Raw genomic sequence first — 22,755 nt, 5'->3', positions numbered from 1 at the left:
ATCAAAGTTCATTAATTCTACTGTTTCATGAGCTACTTTTGAGTTGCATCATAAAACTCAAAAACACTCCTGTCAGCCTGCAATTTCACTGGAAAGTTGAAACCATTACCACTGAACTAACCAAACGTGGGCAGCTAAATATGAGCTAGATCTAATCTTAAATTCCTGTGAGTAAACATCCTGCCCAAACAGTACTGTGAGTAAGAAAAATGCCAGCTGTACTCTTCTATGAGCCATCAGACATCTGTCAGTCCAAACCTTACCTTAGTTCCTGCTTTCATGGGATTTCCCAGGTCACAAACTACCATGCGAGTTTGATTCTCTGTTTTAAATGCACAGGACAGTCTTGCTAAAGCCTGCAATAAACCACAAAGACATATTATAGAATGTCATTCTTTACATCTGGACACCCAGATGAAAGTCTGGAGACAAGTTCTAGAAATGCTGCATTAATTTGAATATAATTTCTTAGTCCTAACACAGTCGAGTACTAAAATTAAATTAAATCTTAGTATGAAAGCCTCCATGGAGACAAATATTTTTGATACAAGATAGATGCTCTTTCCAAGGTTATAAAAAGAAAAATTCAATACTCGTGTCGGGTAGCACTGATGATTTTCGTAACATTAAGCATTGATCCACATGATTCTTTAAAACTATGTGAAGAAACTTTGTCAATCTGGCAAACTCTCCATAGGAAAATGAAGATCGGAAGGCAAAATAACATGAATACTTACTAGCTTACTCAAAGAGGTCTTAAGAGGAGCTATAAGATTTTGAATAAAGCCACATCACAAAGCTCTAGAATAGCAGAGGCAAACTGGAGAACCAAGCCAAGGCATGGTCCAACATATGTGAAGGATGTAGTATCAAAGTTGGAATTCTTTGATATAGGGTAAAAATAGTCTTCCCCTTAATATTCTGCAACTTTACAGATACACCGATTGATCATAGATTCTATCAAATAAAAACAAGGATGAAGAAAAACTGAAAGTATATTATTTATATATAGCTATAATGGGCTAAAATAAAATTTGGACTATACCCATATATCTCCAAAGAAACAGAAGTTATACAGACATTTTAGAACACAAGGGAAAGTCAGGAAATTAAAGTAACAGTCTGTATACTCAGGATGACTGACACCTACATACTTAGGTGGAAGAGAACAGCAATACTCAACATCGCTTCTTGCTTCACAGGTGCCCAGCTCTTTATCTAGCACATCATACGCTAAGTCCACATTTAAAGAAATCAACAAGGGCACTGTTCAAATGAAGACTTGTAGCAGATAAACTCTTTGTGTCAAAGTCCATCACACAGATGATTCTCCTTTGTTGCTAGCACTAGGCTATTAAACTGGAACCGTCCAGCTGGGTGTCATATAGCCTTGGGGCTTAGAAGAACCTTATCACTTTTTCAGTGCTTTAAGATTGAAGCATAAAACCCACCACTGACAGACCCTCTTCCACACACTTCCACAGCAACACCTGAAATATGACTATGTAAAGAAGAAAGAGAGTTGGAATTTTACCTCATTGTTACGAACAACACCAATGAAATCTGCTTGGGGTGGGACAATGACAAAGAGTTCTGCTTCATAGGCTCCTTCCCCTTGATTCTCAGCACTGACAATCAGTGTCAAGGGATTGTCATCACCAATATAGATCTGCTTCTGATCGCTACAAAAAAACAAGTGTAAAAATGAGCTCTGCATTCAGCTTTTCAAGTGTATGGAACTGGTTGAACTTAGAGAAACGAGACATTCTGAGATTACACAAAGACACTGGAGAAATCTAGAGGCAATACTTATGCTCCAGGAGTATCAGGAGAGTTCTACACTAAATTTAAAAAAACCCCACTTGTCTATAATCACAAAAATGGAGTAAATACTACATGCTGTTTTGTAAGAATCTTTTTTTATAACATATACAATAAACCACAAAACCACCGACACCTTTTTTTATCCAAGAACAACCTATGAACAGCTAAACCACCATGTACACTTTGAATTACACGCTTGCTTAGGAGAGGTAAACGCAAGCATACATTTATAACAAAAACTGATGGAAGGCTCAACTACAGAATACAGCTGAGACCTCTGTAATACATTTGTTCCAGACACAAAAAGAATATCTTTCCAAGCACTTATTTTCATTTCACCAACTACAAGGAAACCTAACTGTACCTGCACCGATTTAAAATGTCTGTGAAGCATATGCATTAATTAGTATGTTTGTGAACTGTACTACCTACATACACATGCATATGCTATAGCTCTGCACTAAGGACATGAAAATAACCAGATGACGTTTATAAGTATAGATAATACATTAAGAAAGGCTTTTGGGCATACAAAGCACAAAAAGCCCAAACTCATGAAAGATTTTTGAGTTACAACTTGTTTCTTTTCTTCAGGTTTAATAAAAGGTACTTCCAATACCAACAGGGTATTTTTCATACATGTGACAACAGAGCCCTAGTCCACCCCTAGCTGGATAAAATCAGGCCTGTTCACATCTTCATGTGTCTGTCTAGTGTCAAATAACAGAACAGTGGTACAATTGCAGCTAACACCAGTTTTATGCCTGCTATGCATGCACAGCTTTGCAAATATACAAATAAATACTGTGTACTTATAGTGGGGGTCAGGGTGGGGATGGTGGTGTGTGCTCTCCCTGTATTACGTACTGAAGACATTAGGTTACAAAGCAGAAAATGGGTTTTCTTTAAAACAAATAAGCATGAGTTTAGATTGTATACATTCAGGAGTCCTATTCATTTCAAAACATCCTTTTATTAAAAGTATTACAAGCTCTTGAAGTTTAGAATTCAAGTAGAGAAGTTAATTGCCCCTGTAGTATTTTTCTCATGTATTTACCTTTCTACTGAAACCTCCAGCTTTGGTTTGCAGACATTATCATCACCACAATCCAGCAGAATATGTGCCTATGCAAAAATCAAATGCATACTGTTGTAATAATTCCTCCATCTTTTCTAACACACATTTCAATAATACTGTTTCACCACCAAAATTTTTTTTTCTAAATAGCTGGTTATGAGACACCTTCATCTCATTAACCTCACAGAACAACTCAGTTTTTATCTAGGCAGGGGGTGTGGTGGTGGTGGTTTACTGTGCCTCATCCTGCCACACTGCAATTCTAGGACTCATGTCTACATATCTTAATCCTCTTTCAATACTTTGAATAATCTGTTCACCTCGAGTTGCATCTCTACTACCCTCTTTACAAACAAGAGTGAAATTTTGTATAAAGGGCAGAAATAGGAAAAACTGTATTTATTACCTTAAGAGAACTATAGGGATAAACATAATATACATAGAACAGCATACTATGAGCAATGGATGAAACCCTCCAATTCTTCAAATTAACACTTTCAACACTACAATAACTGCTTTTCTCCAGAAAACTGGTAATTAGCATGCACGAAAAGGAAGTCCAGCACTAAAGAATAATGTGTCAAAAAAGAAATTTGACACAGAGAGAAGAAAAAAAAGATAAGACAAACATACAATAACCATCAATTTTCCCATAATTCAAAGACTAAAGCCTAGATGTCTATTTTGGTATCTTAATTTTTTCAGAAGTCCTAACACAAACATAAGTATTGAATAAGTACTGAAAGCTGAAAATATGTTGTAGGATCTCTCATTGCAGATTGTGTAAGAAGTGTACCTGTCTGCTCATATTTGCAGGAGTGAACTGGTTGAGGATAGGGTGCAATCCTGTTGCATCTGCAGCTGTTCTGTAATCCAGACGATATTCCATAAAAATAGTAATGGGAGTTAGTTTGTCTCTAAATTCAGATTCATCCTGAGGAAACCAAAGATTTGATTACAATTAAAACATGCAAAGAAAACAACTACAATAAAAATATCCTTCAAAAGTCTCAATAGGCAACAAGCAGTCATCCCAAGAGCAATCTGAGCAGTATTTTTATTTATTGTTCATGTTGTAGAAGGAATGAGAAAGCCAAAACAACATTAAAACATCTGAGTTCTTTTCAAACTAGAAAATCTCGTCAGAAAACCTGCAGTGTAAATTTGAAGAACAGCAATTTTAGTAGTAACCTGTTTTACAAATGGAAAACTATAACAGTGAAGAGCTTAAAGGGCTATACAATTCTGCTTTTTCTTGTCAGACAAAATTCAGTATGCTTCTAAGATATTAATAGATATTAATCTCTGGACTTGTGGTTTTTTCCTTCCTAAAATTATTAAGTTGAACTTGGAGTTACTGACTTTCCTATTGTTAATTTCGAATCACTCTGTTTATCAAATGTCAAACCTGCCTTCCAGAGTACTTACAAACCATCTCTTAGCTTTGTATTAGCCATAATTTTATCTGTGTAATTCGTTACTATTAAGTAGTTAGCCACTGATTTTACCAGTGTAAACTCCGCTTCATTATTCTCAGAAATTAGAATAATGAAAATTACTGACTCTACAACAGCTCATTGCAGGGTCCTACTTCAGAAGCTATTTTCTATGGCCAGAAATCTATTGCTAACTTAACTGGCTTTGCATCCAGTTTCATATAGGTCACGTGTCATTACTGTCATTGGTGGAGAAGTGTTAAAGCTTTACTAACACTGGGATCTGGGCTATTTCCATACATATCCCACTCAGAAGGCCAAAGAAAAGTATTACTTACCCTCCATGAATCCCTAATGATTACTAGTATTCTTACTGTTTGGTTTGGTTTTTTTTTTCTGGAGAGGGGAGTAAGTATTGTTGATGTTTGATCTGTAAGTCCTCAGAGATAAATGTGAGCTGCATCTAACTTACATAGCTGTATTTTCACATATCTTTCCTTATTTCAGCCAGTGTTTGTTCTACTGGGTTACACTTTTTAATTGTGTTAGCATCTGTCCACATTTGTGGGGTCTCAACCAAAAAGACTGAAAAAAAGCAAACTTCGTATTTCAGCCTTCTCTGTCGCCTCTGTTATTTGCTCATCTTTGCTTTTTAGCGGCAGCTCCGTATTTTCCTTTATTCTTTTCCCTCCAAAGCAGAAGCATAACTTCTGCTTACTAACTTTCAATATTCCTTGGAAATTATAACTAATTTTCTGCCTAGGTGACTTGTCCAAGAAGTCCATAGCAAAGTTCACAATTGAATTTCTAACCCATTTAGTGACCAGGACCTTAGTCACCATAATATCCATCATTCATCCTCTGACAGCAGTGATAGCCCAGGACAGAGACACAGCTTAAATAATTCTAGGTCTATCCATTGGGCATGAAATTCTTCTAGCATTTCTTTTTCCTATTTTTTTTAAAACACGTAACATGTGGAACTTGTAATAGACAAGCAAAAATTATTTGCCTAAAATGTAAATGGCTACTTACCCTCAAAAAGGCATCAAGTTCTTCACAATTCATTTTGCCTCCTTTCGTAATAGTCATATTCTTAGAGTGGCTAGGCTGTTTGCTGTGGAGAAAGAGAGCTCTCCTTATAGCTCCCTTCTGCTTAAGTTTATCCAACAGCAGCTCCACTTGGAAATCTGTCCAATCCAAAGCATTTAGGTTAGGGATATTTCATTTAATTAAACACAGTGCAGATTCCCATCAGAAATGGAGCTGAATGCTGGTTTCAGCTACAAGGAAAACCTAGTGCTTGGAACTTTCAAAACTTCAAGTTATTTCAGTATAAAATCTGTTACTGCATTAGTTCTCAAAGTAGTAACTAACAAGCATTGTTGTTTTCCTAAATTGGACTCTTTTTTCCTTAAAAACTGGAAACATAGAAGAGCACCAGTACATTTGTAATTGCTATAGAATTGGAGGAATAAAGGTTAAATTATTTCCTCCAGATAATTTTAAAGCAATCTTGCACATAACACTTATTTAACTGTACTGCTAATCTAATTACTTCAAATATTTGATATAGATAATGACATTTAAGTAACAGCTATTCATAAGAGTCTTCCCAGATCATACCACCTCTATAAATGCCATACAAAAAATAAGGATAAGCTTTTATAAACAGTGGACAAAGCCTGACTGTAGCAGGCTGCCCGCCATGTTACAAAACCTCTTAGAGACAACTTAAAAAACTGTTTAGAACAATCTTTTCCTGATTCTTATCCAGAAAACCTGATGAAAAAAATCAGTGCTATCAATCAGAAGGTCATGATTTCAAAAGAAATGTGAGAAATCCGTTGTGGCTTGTCTGTATTTTTCAGGCCTAACAATGCACATGCTTGAAAGTATTCTAAAACTCCCCTCAACAAGAGTTGATCTCATTTCAGTAAAATACAAAGGACTTTCCAAGACTAGTTCCACCAAGTGGTTAAACAGATGCTTAAAGTGCCAAGTATGCTCAAATCCCACTGACTTCAACACAACGTCAGCAAAAAAGCGGCTGAAGACAGTCACATAGATGTATATGGTTACTGAACCGGTAGGACTGTGCTGTAAAGGACAGCCAACTGTTTCAATAATGAAAAAGAACAAAAACCAGTGCTCAGGTCTGCACACAATATAAAGAGACTTTAAAGTTTTAAAACTAGCAGAACTTACTTAGTGATTTAGGGAGCTTTCCTTTGCCATCAGCTTTTAAGCAGAACTTTACTTTGAAGCTGTTTTGGGGGAAAAGAAAATATTAATTTTGCACACTTTTTCTCTCATTTTCCTCTAAATTTTTTTACTGTTTTTCTCAGTTCAAAGGTATTCTCTTTTGAGACTCTAGCTCACTCCCAAAAGCTATTTTCTACTGGCTGGAGAAAAAATATAACCTATTAATAAATAGACAGCAATGCAAGAAATGCAAAGTTTTGGAGTCTTGACTTATGTAGAAACAGTCACCTGTGAAGCTGAGTGTTTATTCCAGAAATCAAATGTGGCTCATTTATTTTTAAAGCTAGAAGGAACTGGCATACTGCGTTGAAAAGGAAGTTAGCACTAGAAAGGAAAATTGGCTTTGCACAATAGTCCAGGAACAAGAACCAAAACCAGTTTTCAGAGCAGATCATTTCCCAAGTGGTTTCCATAAGCTCACCTAAAAAAGTAAGTTAATGGGTAAAAACACTAAATAAGCTGTGTGATCCACTACCATCTTGGGAAGATCTTTCTCTCCTCAACACAGACAGCTGGCAGTGTGCAGGTAGGGTGTAACTTAGGAGTCAGTCTAGCATCTGTTGAAGACAATGTGGGTCCTCCCAGTGTTGTCAGAGAGTTCTTATTTTGCATTGTCTGTTCTTTCAGAAAAATCTGTTTGATTGCCTTTTTTTAATTAGCTGACTAGACTTCCTGAATCCTTTCAGAATTGAAAGCTTATGAAAACAAAAACAAAAAAGTCCCCCCTCCTCTACCACAAAGGAAAACAAAGATACCCCGCTTACCAAGAAACTTTTACATCTGACAGTGAACAGGCTTTGTTTTCTGGGTTTAGAATGGTTGGATTAACTTCCAGGGCAGCATTTACTCTAATAACGGGTCTAGCCCTGCAAAGAGAACATCCTCTTGAACAGTATTCCACACCATGTTAGACCATACCCTTCCCATCAGATTGTGAAATATACACGTACACACTTAAACAATATTCAGGGAAACTGCAAGAATAACAATCATTGAGTAGACTAGGGAAAAGCAGGAAGCTTTTCCATACCTGTTCATTACCATCAGAGTCAGAACATGGACAATTGTGTTAAGAAGTCCTACTATTTCTAGCACAGAGAAATAAGGTATTTTCCCAAATTGAGCAAGTTTGGATGAGAGCATCAGCGTTGCAGTGTAATAGCTAGCAGCACCCTGTATGTGTCAGTATCTAAAAACCTGTCACTCAGAAAGCCTTGAAGACAGCTTACTTCCATTTTTTCTTAAGATTACTGAGAAAGATAAATAGCAGATGGCAGATGTAGATTTACTCGGTGAAAATAGCAGTATAACCTTGTTTTACCTCCAGCAGTTTGGAAGGTCGAGTGGCAGAATTTCAGTCTTCCCTGGTCCTGCTTGCTTTTGTAACTCAGGAATGCCACTGAGCTCTTATTTATGTAAAAACATAGAGTGATACTTACCTATATAAAACAGCTGTGTCAACACCAAAGGCTCCAACAATCAAATCTAGGAAGAAAGGAGAAATACTACATATTACAATTTTTTAAAATATGCTGTTAGTCAGAGGTGGGACTACTCTTAAATTATTCTGAAGTGACATTTAAAGCAAAGGACCTGGATATCCATTTTTGTCCACATCTGTGGCTCCTTTCAGCGAGTACCCAAAACTGGGTGGCATAGTGCGAGCAGCCCACTGCCCTTCAAGAATTTGAGATGGGACTGCATTCAAACCATTTGCTCTTCCATTGTAGATATAGACAAGTCCTCTCTTGTCCTCTCCACCATATGGTGCAGCAACTGCAATATCTGTAAACCGAAAGAACAATTGTCAATGTCTCCAGACGCAGACTAAAACATATTTGTGCTTACATCAATCAATCATTTCTGATATTACAGTTTCGATATGTGTCAGAAAGGAATAAATGCAACCAGCCTTTAAAATGCTCATCAACAACCTTTTTAAAAAAAAAAAAAATTGTACACTGCTTTTTCTAGAAAGTATAAATGTTTAACAAGAACATATATTATAGATTTTTGTATGGGGTTGAGGAGAGAGAGAAAGGAATAGTTCTGCAAATACTTCTGCACTGCAGTAACTGAGTTGCAGCCAAATCATATGGATCTGAGATGCTTTTTAGTGTATTACACACCCAGAATTAGTCACTGTTGGCGTCAAATCACAAACCTAAAGTGGGACTGTCTGACCATTTCATTAACACAATCATGATCCTCCAAAGGGTGTGACATTTTAATAATAATCTGGGAATTTTAAATCAGCCTAAAACAATAGTAGATATCAAATTCCAGTCTATCCCGATCATGGCTTGGCCATATGTTTTATGGAGAACTTTCAGTTACTGCAATTATGCTATCTCTTAAAGCTTAATAAATTTGAGAGTACTCTTATCAATGACTAATAAACAGTAAGAAAAAAATGCTAATTGGACTATCCGTAAGGACAGCTTTAGAAGTGTACATATGATCTAAATTCAACATTTCTGCGGCTGGTTCAAATACCAGACATGAAACTCTATACAAAGTATATTACATTACTTCCTCCACTTCCCTTAAATTTGAGAAAGTTGCGTGAAAAGAACAAGGACTCAAAAATTTACCGTTTCGTGTTTTTGACTCATCTTTGCAAACTTTATGAAAACAGTAGAAATTCCAATCTTGCGCGACACTGCGACGGAAAGTGTTTTAATTAACACTCCCCAAGTGAAACAGAGCCGGGGGTGGGGTGGGGGGAGCTAAAAACCCCAGACTAAATAATGGCAAAGTGATTCAAACAAGGCAGCTTTTGTTATGATTTTCTCAGTTACAGTGTATTTCAGATTGAAATATGATAGTATCAAAACATTTTTTGGATAATCTCATCAAGTGACCAGATTTTTGACTATCAGCTGTAACCTTTCCAATGTCTTCTGTAAATAGTTGCAGTGATACTGCATCTTCACATGAATCCTGTATGCTATTAGCAACTAGAAAGGTCCGTTCCAACCCAAAACTATTATATGATTTTATGACTTAATTAAAAAAATAAATTAGAGATACCTGGGAATTTGAAATATTAGCCTGTTATAATTTTTGATCTTCAGAAAATACTTAGCCTGCAAGCAGAATGGGAAAAACAAAAGCGAGTATTTTTTTCAGGAAATACTGGAGTATGACCTGCAAAACAGTTTTCTCCCTAGGATTCCTGGAAGTCTCTGTCCCAAAACTATGTTATTCTTGTCTGTTTCACTGTTCTCAGTTCCTAAGTGAAAGTAACAAGAAGCACTAGCAAGGGGTTTGAGAGTCTACAGCTTCAGTTATATCAGACTTAGGCTTCTCATCCAAACAGTTGCTCAAGACACACAGCTCTTGGTACAGTTGGCTGTAGTTGTTATGGGATATTTTCACCAGAATCTTCCATTTTGAAATAAATCATAAGTAAAAAAAAAAAAAACCAACAATATCTAGACTTTTCTGTCAGAGCATTTTTAACCAGCTCTCTGAAACAAAATCTTCTTTTCAGTCATCATTGCGTTTCTGGAGAGGAAAATTGGCTTTAAGCAATGAAAAGAGGAGAATTATACTGAAGATGTCCTAACAAGTCACAACGGAGAATCAGATATTTCATTGATGTTTCTACTGTACTTGTCACTTAGAGAGTAATAAAGTGATCAGTGTAACAGCTAAGATAATCCATGCTGTAGTTTAAATGGTATAGTCTCTGCTCGATGCATACATGTAACTCCTGTTAGCATTCTTGGGAGTAGCATACAAGCATCGAAAGGAGTCTAGACCTTCGTGTCCAACATTAAGTCATGGTTAGAGTGCCTACTGTTTGTGTGCAGAATACACATTCAGTGTGCTGCCGAGATTTCTACAAGTGGAAAATAGTGACCAATAAATGACGTCCTACCGTTGAAGCCATCCTGATCTAGATCCCCCAGAGGTGCAATAGAACTGCTGAATCTTGCAAATATCTCAAAACCATTCAGCTTTGTGATCTGAAACCCTCCAGAAGCTTGTTGAAGGCAAATGGAAACTTGGCCGACCTCTTGAAGCTTCCCGTCAGAACCTCGATCCATAAAAAGAGGGGCTCCGATAAACAAATCTGTGTAACTGGACCAAAGAAGGATAAGGTTCTTCAGTAACAGCATGAAAATTCAGTTTCATTCTCTTAAGCACCTGTTAGGAGGCCTAACTCATCAGTGAACTCAATATGAAGATGAAAGTTATCTATCTTTAAATTGCAACTGAAGGCAAAATTTATTGACAAAGTAAACACAAATATATGAGAATTTAATGCATTTAAAGCACGGGAATACACCCATGTACGTTTATGTAAATAAATATAAAACCAATTCTACAGTTGTCAAATGCTGAGTGCTAGTGAGGAAGTGTGTCACACAGTTACATGTTAAACCAGTAATGAAGACAGAAATATATATTGTAGGAAAGACTTTTTAATAAAAGCTTCTTTTTTTTCTTTCCAGAAACAAGTTGGGTAGCAGCAGGGAAAAGAGGGCACTTACTTGTCCCCATTGATATCTGTGGCAGCCACTGAATACCCAAAATAGGCAGCCATCTGGAAAACAAAGTTCAAACCAAACTTGTGAGTTGCAGCAATATAAACACACAAAGAAGTTTATACAAGGCTGTATAGAAAAGAAGTTAGGGAGATGATAATATATACCACAAAAATTTTTTGTCTCCTTTCTCCTCATGTTTTCCTTTGTCTTCCTTACTCTATTTGCAAGTAAACCGATCAGTTACCTGCCCCATTCCCCCTTTCATGATCCAGTCCTCTTTTCCAATTCTCTAAATAGGCAGCATATCTTAAATTTAAGTAAGTTTTTCTAAGGAGCACTACAAAATGGGAACTCACAGAACATGTATTTTTAGGATTCCTACAGACTTTGTAAAATTTTTGGCACATAAGCTAGTAACATTCAGAATATTATATGTTCTAGTACCCCCTAAACACTGTCTCAACGTGTTACCTTCCTGTAGGAATAACCTCCTGGACACTCACCCTGCTGAATAAAGCTACATACCTGCTCTCCAGTGAAGTTGTACATGGAAGACATGTTTTTCCCATTGTAAATAGACACCTGGACGTGAAGAAACACACATTACGGCATACCAACAATATTCATCTTTTTTATTTATTGTGAAGCTTAAAGTTTCAAATTTCCTACCATGCCCAGAGTTCTTGCTGCTCTTGGGACTCCTGATACGAAGTCTGAAATATAAAGCAAGACACCCAGATAACATTCAGGTCCTAAAGCGCAATGACTTTGCTTGCACAGAGTAGTTCATTCCTATGCTTTATGCCTTTTCCTGCACACTGTATCATTTTTTCTGTAACATTTATTTGAAAGACCTGCTGAGCCCATTAACAGGATTTTTTTACTGAAACAAGGGTCTTACCTTCTATGCCATCACCACTGAAGTCTCCAACAGCCACCGAATAACCTGATAAACAGACAAAATCAGTAAATTACTTTAGTAACCTTATTCAGTAACCTCTAATTCAGGGATGCTGATGAATTACAGTCTACTCATGCAGCTGTTCATAGTCTAAGCTGCTTAGAGACAATACTGATCCGGTTGCGTTTTAAGATGAAGTGAGAGGACTGTGCACAGAGCACAAAAATTCATGGAAGTATTTCCATTTATTTTGTCATCAGGTGCTCTTCGAATCAAGCCTATGACAAGATAACTAAGCTTCTGTCATACATAAATTACTGCATTTTCAGGTATGTAGCTCTTCATTTATCTGTCAAATGTTTAATTAATAGCAGCGTGATTTAATCTTAAATAGGAAGAGTGCAAGGGAGTTTTTCAAATGCAGCTAGGTTTTCTTCCTTTCAAACTACGCACCCAAGTAGCTGTCATCAAAAGCAGCACTGGCAGGTCTGGTTGCTAACTGGTCATCATACTTCGTACTGTAGACTTTAGAGTCATATTTAGCCACAATCTCTGCCACTCGATCGGAAATAAGTTGGCCTAAAGAGAAAGAAAAGAAAGAAAACAACTTTAAACCACAAGTAAACAGGTATGTACTCTTTCATTAAGCAACAGGACTCCAAGAGAATGCTTGCTTCTAAAGCAACAGCTGTTCCACAAAACCAACCAGAAAATAGCAAACAGCAGCAGCACTAGAAAGGATCTAAGTGAAAATCTGGATCCTACTTCAGCAAAAATCTATGCACATATTTAATCAAAAGCACACAAAGCGTTCTCACTGAAAACAGAAGCCACTCCTACATGTAAACCACGACTTAAACGGGACTGGTCAGTTAGGTAACAGTAAGCATATGCTTATGGTATTGCAGAACTGAATCATTGCTCCTTGTCTAAATACCACAACAGGAGAGCTTAATATGGCAGACAAGAAGCTATTAAGATGAGCACAGCGTATTACCGCCTTCTCTGGTCACACTTCATAGCCACTAGGTGGTGACTGCACTCCATTTTTTCCCCTTCAGTTTAAATTAATTCTTGACTCACAAAAAATTTCTTTTCAGAACAGCACTTACTGCACATACATATTCATACCTGTATGAAGTATAAGGAGAACTACTCCTCCAGCATCTCAAAACGTGGAATAAAAGTTCAGGGTGAAAAATCTCATTTTTAGAAGCACACTATTGTCTTCTATTCAGAGCCAAGAGATTTTTTTTGGGGGGTAGAAGAGAATAAAGTTGTTTTGGCAGATGAGCTGCCACTTTTGCCAAAAAGCAACAAAATGAGTATACAAACATCATCTATATTATACCGTATCTGCAGTTTAGTTTCAATTGTTCCATTTTGTTCAGAATTTAAAACACAGGACTGGAAACAAGCCTCCTGTGCTGCTGCATCTACAGCTAGGCTACTGTGATACAGAAAATCTTTCATGAACATTAGTATTTACTTTAAAAAACAGGCAGCAGAGTTTGGCAGCTATGTCCTGATTGTAGCAGCACCAACTTTTGAACAGAAAGCTGTAGCTAAACGCTGAATGATCCTGCAAACAAATACTGACTGAAGCCCACATGACCAAAATATGTAGGTAATGTTCTGTGTAAACAGTGCAGTTAGAGGTAAAATGTGCACCACGGCACAAACAGATCAACATAAACAAGTGCAATATGTCTTTGCTGTCAGAAGAAAACAATGATAGTTCTCTTTGGACAGTACTGTTCTCATTGAAAGAAAATACATCCTTTGTATGTGTGTTTAGAAATTAAAAAACATGTAGATTATTAAAACAACAAGCAAAATATCCTAGAGGAAACTTACCCTGCTGGTGGAAACAAATTCCACATTCCTGAGAAAATGCCTTTAAATTACATTAGAGTTATTTAAAAGACAAAAGACGCATCTATACAATTATTACTTCAGCTTTAATCTATGGTTGCCTTGATTATTCAGGAAATATTTTCAAAGATGATGAAAGATTATTTCTGTTAGTTTTCTTATTGACAAAGACTTTTGACAGTGGTTGGAGGAATGCGGATACAAATGACTAAGAGGATAAAGAGAAAAATCGAAGAGGTCAACTTCTCTGTGACTTAAATGATATAACTCACCTTGCCAGTAAAAACTTCCAGGTCCTCCAAGCAGCACTCTGTCTCCCTTGGAGGTGGCGGGGGGGGAAGAAAAAACACAGTGCGGGCGGGGGGAGAAAAAAACACATTAAGCATATCCAAAAACAAAGAACATGTCCTATGTTTATGGGAAGTAATTCCATGCATGTATATCCACTGTAGCTTCACTGACCCCAATACATTTTATTTTTTGAAGGAATGATTAATTAAAAATGCATCTTATAAAAACCTAAGATAGCAAACAACACACCTTCAGTGACTTGCTTCTCTAGTTCACCCATTTAAAATTCTAGGCAGAATTCTGCTTTTATTGCAATAGATCCTTCTACCCACATAAGACAACAGAAATACAATTAGGAGAAAATTTTAAGACTGCTACAAGGCAATTGTAACATGTTTTTAGGTCTGTACAAAAACCAGTTTCATCATCTGCCCCTGCCTCTGTAACTTATCTTTAGAAAAGTTTAATTCAGAAAAGTTGTCATGCTATTCCCCTACTCTGTGTTCCTTGGTACAACTGCAATCCCCGAACCATTTGAAGGAGCTTTAACCACATGAGCTATACCAGTGCTGGGAATTTGCTCTGTAAGTACTGAATTGGGCCACAGGCTTTGCTGCATAATTAAACCACTTATTCAGGTTTTAATCTTAAAAACTCCCATACTAACCACTCAGAAAAAACTAGGTCAGAGATTTGGAGATACCGTATACCCTGGCCTGCCCACTCAGCTAGGGTTTTGGATTAGACCCCAAGGCTGGTTTTAACTGGGGCTACAGTCTGCACCGTAAGCCTGAAGGGTCCATGCAAAAAAACCTCACTCACAGCCCTATACTGCACTTTGCAGAGTTTCCTCTGGAGGCAAAACAAGAGCCTCCTCGGGCAAAGAGTGAAGGGAATGACCCAATCGTAAGATGTAAAAAAACCCCAAAATTGCCACATCACAAATGGAATTTGTGTGGTCTTAACATGTCCGGACTACGCTAAACAATTTCACTGTACAATACAAAAAACTACAGTTAGTCCTCAGATTTGTGCAGTTTTACTGTGCTTAGATTTAAAAAGTAATTGTGATTTTTTTTAAAAAAAAGGAACTATAAAAGGCAGCGAGAACAAAAGTAGAAGAAACTTAAGACAGACAGCAAAAAAAGTTCTGTTAGCTGATGAGAAAAGCAAAACATATTTCACATTGTTTACCAGTTCCCTTTAGCAGTAAGTTATTCTTCCTCAAGAAGTAATACTAGCTATGCACCCATCCCTTCAAAATAAGCATCTCAAAAAACCTGACTACTACAATTTATTTCACTTGAGGACTGGCTGCAGCAGAGATTTGGAGCATGAGGCTGGAAAAGCGAATTATTTGTTCAGGACATGATTCCTACGAGAGATTAAAGCATGCTGCTGTGAAGATGTAGGGAGAAACTGGTTTATAATACTGGAGTGGTTTGAAGATATTTTTGTTTATTTACAAGGACGTGTTTGGTTATGATTTTTCCCCCCAGGAACGGTAGCTTACATTTAGTTTCATAATAGCTGTGCTTGCATGTGGTCTGTATCAGGGTGACTGTTAACTTGCAACTATCTGCTGACTCATAGGAATCGAGAAAAAAAATCACGTACCTTTGTAAAGTCAATACTAAATCCACCTTGACAAAATCCCTGTCCATCTGCATCGATAGTGGCTATAGAAAAGAATGAGAGAGAGAAATAAATAAATTATTATCAGTACTAGATCTGATGATTCTGTGGATACTTCCCAATGCATCTTTCTAAGTAACCTTGCACTCTTGAACTTGATCTCAGAATTTTTTTCTCCTAAATTACTATCTTCTCTTTATCAACAACTCACAACCAAATGCTGTAACGCGTTTAGGGCTGGCCTAACATACATAACAGAACATTAACATATATTCTAGCCTTATAAAATCAAAGTAAATAGTAACTCCATATTCCTTTACTATTTAGTATTTAGAAGTCTTTAATCTTCAAAGGTTCAGGGGAAAATATTTGCAATTTTAATTCAGGAAATAAGGTATCTGAAAAACGGGGAATAAGTTTTTCTTTTGGAACGGAATAAAAATCTGACAGGTACGTAACTGTAAGCTGTGTCAAGTACTCGTTTAAGACAACAACATGCAGCATACCTGGCTGAAAAAAACCCTACATACTGAGACTCATCCCAGCAAGAATTGTTATGGCTCAGTTAATCCTACAACTATAGCACTCCACAGTAGAAATGCTGAGACCCCTTTATCTGGAAGTGTGACTACTTAACTAGCATGATTTAGTTTAGTATATGCTTATTTAAATAATTCTTGTTAGACCACACTGGATTTCATTCCTGCTATTCACCAATGATTTTCAGAAAACAAACAAACAAACAAAAAAAAAAAAATCCTAGCTTGAACATTCAATTTTTAGACTTCGGTATTTTTTAAAAAAAAAGGTTTTAACCAACTCAGCTACATGATACAGATGGAAAGCATTTTGAAAATAAGACTCGAAGTGTTCAACAATGAACATAATTAAAACAATACATCACTAGGTATGTATGCATACATGGAAATAGAACCTACCTGTGCAAAACCTTGTCTTCTAAATTGAGCTTTCTCTTTAAATTCCTCGAATAAGAATAATTAAGCTTCAGAAAATTCTCGAGTTGGTCTCTGAAAAAGCACTTGCTACATAATTTCACTCAAGTGATTACTGCAGAAGTATCACCTTTCAAAGACTGAAGTCCTCAATTCCAGTGATACTAGGGATCTAAGATTTTCCTCTGGCCCACAGTAGAGAAAGCCAGGTCTGCATCCTGAGCATCAACTGGAGGAGAACTCAGATGTGTGGACCTAGCTTAGGTTTTTTTCTAATTGCTATGAGGCTACATAGGGAAGGCAGAAACACCTGTAAAACATCCCACTTCAAATGTACACAAAATACAAAACAAAAGAAATTCCAAACAGAAGTGCTCTATGCTTACTTGACCTGCAGGGTGCATATTCCACAGATTTAGATCCAGCAAGCAGGTAACAAGTTCCCACAGGTTCCCTCTCTTGTTTTGTTTCAGTTCTCCAGTGGTACAATGGGGCACAGGCCTAAGGAAGAACACATGGCAGTGAGGAAACAAACTCCTCTTCAAAATACTGGGGTTATAGATTAATACAACAGAATTCCAATTTTTTACAGAATAGTAACCAAAACCAAAATTTTGACAGGTGTACCATGTTTACTAAAGATTTATGCTACCAGCACTGGGACAGAAGTATCACCAGTTTGTACTTTTAGAAACAGATGATCTATTGCAAGAATATTTTCTTAAAGCAACAGGTGTAAAGAGTTTAAAAATGTGTAACACATTCTACTTCAGCAAACTAATTCCTCAAAAGCAGACAAAAATGCTATAACTTTTGTTTATAAAGAATTAAAAAAAGGCTAGCCAATAAATTCTGAAAAAGACAAGTCATGCTGATTAGTGGGATTTTATTTAAATACTGAGCTATTTGGATCTTTTCACTTTTTTTCCAACTACAATAACCCAGTGCTGAGGCTTTTGAAGTGCATCAAAAACCTACCAGAATTTTATCATTTTTGGATCTCACAGAGGCACCAAACCACTGGTGAGACTTAAATTCCAAAGGATCATCAGGAGCAAAATCTCTATTGCCTGCAAAGAAAATGAAAAAGCAGCATAATTTCACAGGAAGCTGTACAGCAAGAACTTTTTTTCAAAAAAAGCGCCCAAAGTCATTGGTTTTGATGCATACAGAGAAAAGCAGAAAATAGAACCATTGGAGGGTATCACCCTTTCACAGAAATAGGCTTTAAAAAGGATTTATTACTTGTTTTTACACTTAGGGGCAAATGCAGCTATTTTTACATACAAAGCATTAGCACAATACTCATTTGTTCTAAGAGCACAAATTTTATAACATCTTTGACAGCGCCACAGTAAATACCTCATACTTAAGATATTTGACTCTCAAGTCAGATTACAGCACTGCTCAAGAATCCGTTCCAAAGCCAAGTTAGGACTAACGCTTCTAGAAGAAATATTGCCCTGATGAAATTATGTGAGTCTTGCCTTTGGCTAGAACTGGGACAGGAATTTTTCTGCTCTTCTACCATGTAGTAACATCTCTATTCTGAGTGGCAATGAGCATACTTACAAGCTACAAGTAAAGTGAAAGAGTATTCAACAAAAATATTGCAGTTTTCCATACAGAAAAGTAAATTAAATAAGGGGTAATTTGCACTGGTGACTGTATGTTGACGGTTCAGTGATGAAGGTTGGTAGAAGCAACTTACAGAGCGGCATTTTGTGAACATTAGAAGTCTTTAAATCATTTAATGTTTCTTACTTCATTGGAACAACAATGGAAACTTTGCCAGCCTAATGAGAAAATAGATGTAACACTCTGGAAAAACTGTTTTACTTTACAAAAACTTTAAAAGTCACCTAAATCGCTGGTTACAGTGTGCAAAGCTAAAGGAGTCAGCAAGGTCAACAGCCACACATGGCTCCCACAGACCGGCTGCGAAGCACAGACCCGTGGCCACTTCAATCGAAACTCCCTCGCTTGTCTTATACCTTGTGAAGAATGTTTTGTCTTGAGAGACTGAGTTACTTCTATTAGGAAAAACCCATGAAAAGGACAACAAAAGTGATCCTAATCTGCAGAATCAGCCAAAACAGGTAAGTATCTGGACTACTTCTGCTCTTAGATTAGAACTATGTAATCAGTTCCAACCACATAGAAAAACCACTATAGTTCTCTACAATGTTAATTTCATCAAAGGTAATTAAAGAATGCCCACTTCCATCCATCACCCTTTCCTCTGCTCCTTGATTAGACAGGTGCCACAGACACGGAGGACCGGACACCCAGCACATCACACAGATTTATGTACACTTGAACATTTATACTGTCACTCTTGCAGACAGAAATGCGGTTTGGAGAGCTGCATGTCATCTTCTCATGGTACAGGAAACCAAAACCAGACCACAATGTTTTCCAAATAGGAACCGTCTTCAGCACACTTCCAAAAACCCTGTTTTATCACCATCTTTTCACTTCCTTGCCTCTAATTCCTGAAAATCCAGCTAAGGACAGTTTTAACAAGGGATACAGTTGCACGACAGTTCGTTTCAGCTGAAGCTGCCCCAAAAGGGATGGCAGTTCCCATTGACTCCTGTCCCTTATGGTCCTGCTGCCAGTTTCCATGCGGCAGTACTGCCTTCTGGTCACACAGTCACAACCTGAACTGCCTAAGCCTGAACCTACCAAACCAGTATCCAGCTGGATCAGGGACCAGCCCAGCTGACTGCATGGGGAGGGAAGCAGCGCCAGCCTGCTGAGGCAAAAACATACGGCTGGGAACTCTTTTTGGCAGCATCAGGGACTTAAAATTGGTTTATTCTGCTTGTAACCACACCCAAGGTTATGGAGCCTGGAAGGACAGATTTGGCTTCTGCCCCATATTTGTCCAGGTACTCTCAAAAACAAAGAAATCTCTTGGCTTTACTTGCCAAACAAAGCTTTAAAAAATGTAAAACTTGAGAAGTTACTGGATACTTACACAATGCTACGTATCTAGGACTGAAGCGAAAGGTAGTATAGCAGTTTTATAGTGTAAAGGAGAGTGCTATTCTGCTAGGTACCATAAAAGCGTCTAGGATGTAAATTTCCCATTTAAGTTTAAAACAATAGGCAGCAAGTGGAAGGAATGTTCTTGTTGCAATGGCCAGTAAGCAGCCATCTGGCATTACCAGCAATCTGATTTAATCACAAGGTGTCAAGGAAATCAGTTCCTTCAAGTTTCAGCTGAATGCATCAGCTGAGACAGCATAAAGAAAACCCCAACAAAACAACAAACAAAAAAAGACAGAATACTGGTTACTGGTGCCGCCTACCCATAGTCTACGTTGCTTGCACTGGAAAAGAGGGGAAGCAGCAGAAGAGAAGTCATTTAACCAGCACACGCAGCCAGAGCAGCCCCCCTCTGCCTTTTCCATGTGCATTCCTGAGCTGCAGGTGCCGCCCCTCATCAAGGAAGAATCAATGTCCAGGACAGCACCTACAAAAGCATCTCTCTCCCTCAGTATTTAGGGGACAAAATTATTTCTTCTACAGTAATCAAAAATCCTTGATTCAGCATTGAGGATAATAATAGAAACCTCTCTTCCGTTTGATTTTAATAGGTAAGCATCTAGGCTTTGAGATAGAGTCAGAAGCTGGCATATAAAAAACTACTCTCCAAATCAGAATGCAAATGAACACAACCCCAAGTTTATTATGTTCCAAATGTAGTTTATTATGTCCTAAATGTCACGACTTCAGAAGACAGCATCATAATTTCTGAAGGCCTAAATAACAGATTAGGAATTCTTATGCTTAACCCACACACACACACACCACAGAGTAAAACGTGGTCCATTAGCCAATCTGGCTAAATAAATGTTCTTTATTTGTAGTGTGCTACTATGGCAAAAATATTTTACATACATCTTAGTCAAATTGTCTAATGTCAGTGCAGATGCACGTAACATAAACCAACTTCTGCTACAAGGTTAAGGTGCCTTACATTGAGTTTATCCTGTGTTCAAAGCTCCTTTAGGTTGTCTAAAACTAAGTGGGGGGTCTTGGGCAGAGGGGGTTGCTGTTCAGCTTGCAACTTGCTGTAACACAGGAAAGTGTGTTAGGACACAAAAGCTGATAAAGTAGCAAGTACTACACTGGAAACATGGACTTTTCAGATAAAAAAATGCAAACATTAAATACAGGACAAATCTGACAGTAACTCTCCATTAAAGAAACATAAACTTTATTTACCCACACTTATTCAGAATTCTCCCCAGGAAAACACTGCATAAATAGATTATGAGACATTCCTTCAGGTCCAGAAGAGAAACTCATTCTATGAGGGAATCTGGAAAATACCCTGTCATCAGAAATCCCCTTGCTTTAAATGAGAAACCACTTGGGCTTCTGTTCCTGACTGAGGAAAACAAACATAAAGGACACCTACATGGGAGCTCTCACTAAAGCAAATCAGAGTTAAATAAGGTGTTTTAGCTATACTCTAAAGTAGATTTGTCATGGGAAGACACAGGAGTAACTTCAGATTTCTCTGTTTTAGTATAAAGAGCCAGACTTTATTATTATTTTATCATGGTAGAACTTTTTTATTAAAAAAAAGCCTTCCCCCATACCCTTTAAAACCAGTACCTACATTAAATGAAGCAAACTGTAATACAGGTAGGATTTAAACACAGGGATTTATAAATCCGCACCAACATTTTGATATATTATAGTCAGCCTTACTACCATAATTTTCTTACAACCACTGTTGGTTTTCCTGTATTTCTAAATTCTTTTACAGTGTCTCAATAATACCTTAGAAATGTCTTTAAACCAATGATACACATTTTAAAGAGGCACTCAAATAAATATACCTCAGCAATACAAACTACGTTCTGACCAGATTAATTCAAGAAAGCGTTCAGTTTTTACACAACGCTATTTGTCAGACTAATGCAGCTGCCACAGGGACTTCTGCTTGATGGGTCATTAATTCCAAGATTATGTCATCTGGCCATGGGGTATTATTTCATATCTGTAAAGGCAGCTTATGCCATGTTTTTTCCTTTGCTCCTTCTCATTGTAGTAGACATCACATGATGACTTAACATAACTTTTTCATTAGGGAAAAAGGGCTGACATGCCAAGTCAACAGCGCTTTGTCTCACAAATTACTTTCCAGGTGGGGTGATGGTGTTGTCAAGGCAAGAACAGAAGTGCTTTAAAAAATCCATTACATAAGTGCATTGCTGCTGCTGGACCAATGGAACATCTTCGCTTTACTGCATTACGTAGGATCTAAATTTATACATGAAAACTTATGTGGAGAGATGCCGAGCAGAAATTGCAGAAAAGGGCGGGGGGGGGGGGGGGGGGGGGGGGGGGCAAATAGCCTAAGCTATCTTCAAGTATAATGACTTCTATTGGCAATCAGCTTCTGATAGCTGACACCACCTTTTTTCACTGTAAATGTTATCAGTTATAGAAACAATGGTGTTACTACAAAGCGACTGCAGCTGAGTAAGTTGATCAAGTTGTAACTTGCAGCCCGGCTGTTTGCATAGTAATGAGAAAACTGAACTAAAACATTTGCCCTGATCCTGAGTGCCAGACTTAACTGAGGTAATCATGAGTCAAGAGGCAGTGAACCGACAAGCCTGGTTCAGTGGCACCATACTATCAATACTTAAGAAATTGTAAAATGTAAATAGTCACCCGATTCACAGAACTTCCATTAAAAAAACTGTTCTTTGTAACTATGCCAATTCAAAGTAAATGATGTCACCCCTGCTAGGTAAAGGGAAACTTTATGCAGCTAGCCAAAAGAAAGACAAACTTATAAAGTATGCAAGAGTGCTGTTTTCGTAATATCAGAGCTTTACGTGGGATAAAGCTAGCTATCTTCCATGCAAAATCTCAGCAATTTCAAACTTAGTTAATGAGCTAAAAGCAAGTGAGTACAAGCTTATCTTTACTTGTAACTCCCCATGCTGGGAGGCAGATGATGGTTTAG

General features: G+C 37.4%; 1 protein-coding gene across 1 annotated transcript in view; it reads right to left on the bottom strand.

The window, feature by feature from the left end:
* The window catches only part of ITGAV (integrin subunit alpha V), a 50,726-nt gene that overhangs the window by 16,059 nt on the left and 11,912 nt on the right, over positions 1-22,755 (bottom strand). Inside the window, exons 3-21 of the mRNA XM_055718252.1 lie at positions 17,736-17,827; positions 17,144-17,258; positions 15,787-15,848; positions 14,151-14,196; positions 12,457-12,582; positions 12,004-12,048; positions 11,772-11,815; positions 11,628-11,684; positions 11,106-11,158; positions 10,490-10,692; positions 8,197-8,388; positions 8,043-8,088; positions 7,368-7,469; positions 6,547-6,605; positions 5,374-5,528; positions 3,699-3,836; positions 2,882-2,949; positions 1,535-1,682; positions 264-356 (exon numbers count right to left, since the gene is read on the bottom strand). Coding sequence (XP_055574227.1) covers positions 264-356; positions 1,535-1,682; positions 2,882-2,949; positions 3,699-3,836; positions 5,374-5,528; positions 6,547-6,605; positions 7,368-7,469; positions 8,043-8,088; positions 8,197-8,388; positions 10,490-10,692; positions 11,106-11,158; positions 11,628-11,684; positions 11,772-11,815; positions 12,004-12,048; positions 12,457-12,582; positions 14,151-14,196; positions 15,787-15,848; positions 17,144-17,258; positions 17,736-17,827 — 1,844 coding nt within the window. The remainder of the gene's footprint in view (positions 1-263; positions 357-1,534; positions 1,683-2,881; positions 2,950-3,698; positions 3,837-5,373; positions 5,529-6,546; positions 6,606-7,367; positions 7,470-8,042; positions 8,089-8,196; positions 8,389-10,489; positions 10,693-11,105; positions 11,159-11,627; positions 11,685-11,771; positions 11,816-12,003; positions 12,049-12,456; positions 12,583-14,150; positions 14,197-15,786; positions 15,849-17,143; positions 17,259-17,735; positions 17,828-22,755) is intronic.

The sequence above is a fragment of the Falco cherrug genome, chromosome 8, assembly GCF_023634085.1.
Source record: "Falco cherrug isolate bFalChe1 chromosome 8, bFalChe1.pri, whole genome shotgun sequence".
In the NCBI taxonomy this organism is placed as follows: Eukaryota; Metazoa; Chordata; class Aves; order Falconiformes; family Falconidae; genus Falco; species Falco cherrug.
This window is presented reverse-complemented; position numbering and strand designations above follow the sequence as displayed.